Raw genomic sequence first — 6,239 nt, forward strand, 5'->3', positions numbered from 1 at the left:
AATGGATAGAGAAGCTGTGGTATATTCACACAATGGAATACTGCGCTGCATTGAAAAACAAGGAACTCATGCAATATTATTCAAAATGGGTGACCCTGGAGGACATTATGCTGAGTGAAATATCTCAGTCGCATAAGGACAAATATTGCATGGTGCCACTGCTGTAAAATGGGATTGATTTTCAGAGTTGGGGTAAGACTGAGAAAAACTGGATAAATTGTGCATACTGCACTGAAACAGATGAGGGAGTGAATAATTTAAAAGCGATGTATGATTGGGTATTATGGTTATCATAAGAGTCCACAATTAAGGTTGCATAGTGGAATGTACTTGGGGCAGTGGGAAGGGTGCAGGGGGGATTGTGTAACAGGGAGGGAATCTTTTACTTTTGAAAGAGTGGAGTGAACTGGGAGGGGGGAAGGCTGGGCGGGGAGAGAAGTGCAGCAATGAATGAATGGAAATCCAAAATCTCTGTAAATGCTCATTAAAATTATTTTTTTAAAAAATCAATCACCATCAGACCTTGCCCATCGTTACCCAGTCTTTTCAAGTTCCTGCTAGACCCTTCCCATTTCTTTCATCCCCTTCTTCCACCCACAAAGCTGTGCAACCCTGTGGTTTTGTCCCTAACCATCCTCACATCACCACTCCCAATCCTTTCCTCTTTGGGAACCTCTTTACATGTTTTACTAGTTATCATTCTATTTTTATAACGATGGTCTTATGCAGTATTTGTCCTTATGAGACTGAGCTAGTTCATTCAGCATAATGCTTTCCATTCTCTCCCAAGTTATGCACTATTTTTCGAAATCATTGCCCCTGAGTGCTGCATAGTATTCCCTTGTGTGAATGTACTACAATTTTATCCAACTACATATGAATGGGTTGTCTCTAATCTTCAGGGAAGTAAGGTATCAGGACTTTCTTATACAATGCCCCTGACTAACTGCAATGGGGAGGTCTGCGGTCAGGGACCTCTTCAAAATGCTAAAAGAGCAATGATGTCAGTCTAGAGAATAAAGTGCATCTCATCCAGGCCATGGTCTTCACTATCACTTGCTGTGTATGCATTAGAGAGCTGGAAAATGACTAAGGATGACAGAAGAAGAATTAATGCACTTGAGTTGTGGTGCTGAATAAGAGTATTGAACACACAATAGACTCTCAAGAGAACGAAAAGATCTCTATTGGAGAGGATGAAAGCAAGCTGCGCTCTGGAGGCAAGAATTTTGAAACTCTGACTCAAATACTTAGGGCACATGGCCAGGAGGCACCAGTCTTTAGAGAAGGATATGATGCTCAAAAGGGTGGAAGGACAGCACAGGAGAAGACCCCAGATGAGATGGATTGACACAATAACTGGGGCAATGGAATTAGGTGTGTCAGTGAGATTGACTCAGGACAGGGTAGGGTTCAGAGCTATCATACATAGGGTCACTATGACTTACCGGCAATTCAATGGCACATTAGCAACAACAACTACAAACAACATTTATCTTACTAGAATTCTGAACGAAAAATGCACAGAAAAGCAGTTTTTAAAGGAAAAAAAAAAGGAGTCTGCAAATTTTCCAGACTGCATGAAGTACATGAACCCACAGATCCATCAACCATGACATAAACCAATGTAGCCTAAGCCAGATAAAGGCAAAGCTTCTGCCCCTAAGATCATTATGACCAATCTATGAAACATCGTAGACCAAGGCACCAACATTGAAAAGTCAGCCAAGGATAAGGAAGGAAAAGGGGGGTAGGTGGATAATATAAGAACACCACATTATTCAATAATAATATATTCAATACTATTATTATTATTTTATTTCTTATTTTATTATTATTAATATTATTATTCAATAATAATATTCAATAATAACAGTAGAAGACAATGGAATGATATTTTCAAGTATTATGAAAATAACTTTTAACTTAGAAGTCTGTGTGTGTTTTTTGTTGTGTGATGTAGAATCAGAACTAATCCAGAGCTGACCCTCTGGTGGGTTTTCAGAGGCGGTTAATTGCTTGGGAGGCAAATGCTCATCCCTCTTCCACAGAGCAGCTGGTGGCCTCGAACTGCATGCCTTCAGGATTACAGCACAGCTTCTTGCCACTAGGCCACCAGAGCTTTTAACTTAGAATTCTGTATGTAGTAAAAATAGTATTCAGGGGAGCTCAGGTGGCCTCGTGGCAAGAAACTGCACTGCAATCCCAGAGGTACGTGGTTCGAATCCACCTGATGCTCTGCCGGAGAAGGAGGGACAATCTCCTCCTGTACCGGTCAGATCTGATTTGACGGTACACACACAAAAATAATAAAATAAAAATTTTAAAAAACTAGTATTCAAGAGTAAAACATTCAGATGGCCAACAAGGACATGAAGACATGTTCAAAATTCCTAGCTCTAAGAGAGATGCAAATCAAAACAACTATGAGATATCGTCTCACCCCAGTCAGAATAGCAAAGTTCAACAAAATAGCAAACAACAAATGCTGGCAAGGTTGTGGAGAGACTGGAACCCTTATTCACTGTTGGTGGGAGTGTAAAATGGTGCAACCACTGTGGAAGGCTGTGTGGCGCTTTCTCAAAAAGTTGCAAATAGAAATACCATTTGACCCAGCAATTCCACTACTGGGAATGTACCCTAAAGAAACTATAACTGCCACCCAAGTAGATATATGTACACCCATGTTTATTGTGACTTTGTTCACAATAGCAAAGAGCTGGAAACAACCTAAGTGCCCATCAACAAACGAAAAGCTATGGTATAGTCACACAATGGAATAGAATACTACACTGCACTGAAAAACAAGGAACTCATGAAATATTATATAAAATGGGTGAATTGGAATTACATCATTGTACAATTCCACCAACGGCCAAAAGAACAGATAGATGTTGGAAAAGGTGCAGTCAGAGGGCTCCTTGGATGCAAAGATGATGAGACTTCATCTCACATACTTTGGGTGTGTTGCTAAGTGAGTTAATTCCTTGGAAAAGGATATCATGCTTGGAAAGGTGGAGGGGCATCGAAAGAGAGGAAGACCCTCAACCAGGTGGGCTGACACAGGATTGCAGCAATGGGCTTGAGTGTGTCAGAGATTATGAGGCTGGTACGGGATAAAACAGTGCTCAGACTGGTTGTTCACAGGGCTGCTATGAATCATACTTGATTCGATGGCACCCAACAACAACAACAACCACATTTCCATTTTTTGAATGATTTTATTAACAGTGGGTTTGGTAGGCCCTCACACCGACCTGTGAATAAACCATTGTTCCAAATTAACAGATGAAGGAGAGAGAGAAATGACGCATTTCCTTGTGCTCTCCTTCAGACAGGCATTACTTACCGAAATGGCCTGGATGCACTCATAGTAAGAGGAGGTCTTCACACACGCGACCGGAAGGACAGCTTTCATATCGTTGCATTTATCGAGCTCTGCTTTTGATGTGACGCACCACTTCACAGTTTTTTCTGGGTCTGCCTGAGTCAGCCCTAAGGGAGAGAGGCCAGAGAAGTTAGGGATCCCCCCTTCCCTGTGCTGGTGGGGAAAGACAGCAACACAGTCCCAGGGGTCCTTCCAGGGCACCCCATCCCCTCAGTCACATCCTCCTCCCCTCCTGTTCAACAAACCATGCAGGACACAAGTTCTGTTGTATTCCAAGCATACTATCATGAGAAAGACTCTCTAATGCCATCCCTGTTTCCAGCTGAGCCCTCGAATAACCACTCTCAATCTCAAATCACAATTTGGTCCCCCGGATTCTAGTGCTAATGAATTGAGCTGTCAGCCCAAAGGCACACAGTTCAAATCCACCAGCTGCTCTGTGGAAGAAAGATGGGCAATCTCCTCCAGTGAGATTTACAGCCTCTGTGAACCCCTCAGAGAGTCAGCTCTGACTCGAAAGCACACAACAACCACCTCCCCTCACTGCCATCCCTCTCGTCTGCCTTGGAGCATGACCCCTGGTGTACACACAGCATTTCCAGGGCCTCAACTCCTTGGATCTGTCTCCCAACACTGCGAGCACCTGTGGCTTAGTGATAAGGAACTGAATGCAAAAGTACTGAGTTCGAATCCACCAGCTGCTCCTTGGGAGAAAGATAGGCAGTCTCCTCCTGTGTGATTTTCTGTCTCTGAAAACCCACTGGCGGGTCAGCTATGGGTCAGTTCCAACACAATGGTACACAGCAACAACAACACAACCCTACAAAGACAGTAGGGTAGGAACTAGGGTCAGAAAAATGCTTTCTCTAAGGTCACAGTGTGTTACGAGCCACTCCAGGTCTAAAAACCCCAGTCTCCATATTCTGAGTCTGTTTCCTAGGATCTCCCTAGAGGGCAGTCTAAGGAACAAAAGAAGATAGCAAGGTGGGATTTCTTCGTTGGCCAGCGGTTGGGGCTACGTGATTGCAAAGGCTATTAATTAGCATGTGATCAGCCTCTGTCAAATTTGGCCCTGGGAGTAAGTAGCTACTCCAAATGTTGAATGATATTTTCTCTATTCCTACTCATCCCGCCCTCAATTTTCACCAGTCTTTTTGCCAGTTCAAGAAAAGGTTAAATCCAGCCATGTCTGCAGTTTCTGAAATGCATATAGTTATATATGGAGCGTTTCCTGCTTCCTGAGAATTAGAGAGGACAGAAGGGGTTGATGGGGGATTGATGGACTGCTCCACACCCCCTTTGCCTGGCCTTGACCACGGGAAATTAGAAAAGGCATCCTGAGTCAGGGGTAGACCCTCACAAACACCACCGGCAACAACATCCTTTTTAAAAAATAAAACAAAAAAAACAAACACAGAAACCCAACAACCCACTAAAACCAATCACCTCCCTAGTGGCAAAAAAGCTGCACTGCAATCCCTGAGGCGAGCAGTTCAAATCCACCAGATGCTCTGCTGGAGAAGGAGGGGCAATCTCTTCCTGTACCAGACAGATCTGACTTGATGGTACGCACACACAAAAAAGAATAATGAAGTAAAATAAAAAATTTTTAAAAACCACACACACAATCCCCTCAAACTTTAACTCATTGCCTTCGAGTGGAGACCAACTCACAGAGGTTTTCAAAGGCTGTAAATTACACGGGAGGAGTTTACCCATCATTCTTCAGTGGAGCTGCTGGTAGATTTGAATTACAAAAGCAAGGCTGCTTTTAGTTGCCTGCGCAACTGGTTGTTACTGTTGTTATGTGCCCTCGAGTAGCTTGTGACTCATAGCGACGCTATGTACTACAGCCCTAAACCCTGCTCTGTCCTATGCCAAGCGCACTGTCTCTGACACTCCCATCCCGATTATCCCAGTCACTGAATCAATCCACCTCATAGAGGGCCTTCCTCTCCTGCGCTGTCCCTCCACCCTCCCAAGCATGATGTCCCTCTCTAAGGACCAGTCTCTCCTCACAACATGTCCAAAGTATGTTAGAGGGAGCCTCAGAATCCTTGCCTCCAAGGAGCCACTCGGTTTAACCCTTGCCAGGACAAATCTGTTTGCGGGGGTTTTATTTTCGTGGGTGTTTTTGTTGTTGTTGTTTCTTTCTTTTCCATAGCAATATGATTACCTTCCTTTGTCTTTAATCCAGCTATACCCTGTAATAGTTTTACTAAATTTCCTGGGAGGTTTTTGTAGGTACCTGCTCTTTCCAGTCGGCTATCCTGCCAGCTGAGCTTAAGGTTCTTTTCTAAAATTTAGCAAAGCTCATGCAGTTTTAATCCACCAACTGCTCTAAGGGAGAAAGATGGGGAGTCTCCTCCTTTGGTATTTAATGCCTCTGAAAGCCCGCTGGAGGGTCGGCTATGAGGCATGGGACACACGCCCTGTGCCCTGAAGCAGGCAGAGGGAGATGGGGTGGGGCCATTCTAAGAAGCAGATTTTGAAGTAAGAGGCAAATCATTCAACACATTCTGGACTCTTGTCATGACCATAATACCCAAGGCTGCATAGTGGAATGTACGGAGCGAGGGGGGATTGTATACCAATGAAAGAATTTTTCTTTTACTTTTCAAAGAGAAGAGCAAACTGGGGAGGAGGGCAGAGAGAAAAATGCAACAATGAGGTGCACGGTTCGAATCCACCAGATGCTCTGCTGGAGAAGGAGGAACAATCTCCTCCCGTACCAGTCAGATCTGATTTGACGGTACACACAAAAAATAATGAAATAAAATAAAAAAAAATTTTTTAAAAAGCAACAGTGAATCAATGGAAATTCAAAGTCTCTATAAACGTTCATTAAAAT

General features: G+C 43.5%; 1 protein-coding gene across 1 annotated transcript in view; it reads right to left on the minus strand.

The window, feature by feature from the left end:
• Positions 1 to 6,239, minus strand: part of TF (transferrin) — a 66,869-nt gene that overhangs the window by 56,812 nt on the left and 3,818 nt on the right. The window contains 1 exon segment of the mRNA XM_006883422.1: positions 3,350 to 3,495. Coding sequence (XP_006883484.1) covers positions 3,350 to 3,495 — 146 coding nt within the window.

The sequence above is a fragment of the Elephantulus edwardii genome, unplaced genomic scaffold (genome assembly GCF_000299155.1).
Source record: "Elephantulus edwardii isolate Elephantulus edwardi_28Jun2011 unplaced genomic scaffold, EleEdw1.0 scaffold00027, whole genome shotgun sequence".
In the NCBI taxonomy this organism is placed as follows: domain Eukaryota; kingdom Metazoa; phylum Chordata; class Mammalia; order Macroscelidea; family Macroscelididae; genus Elephantulus; species Elephantulus edwardii.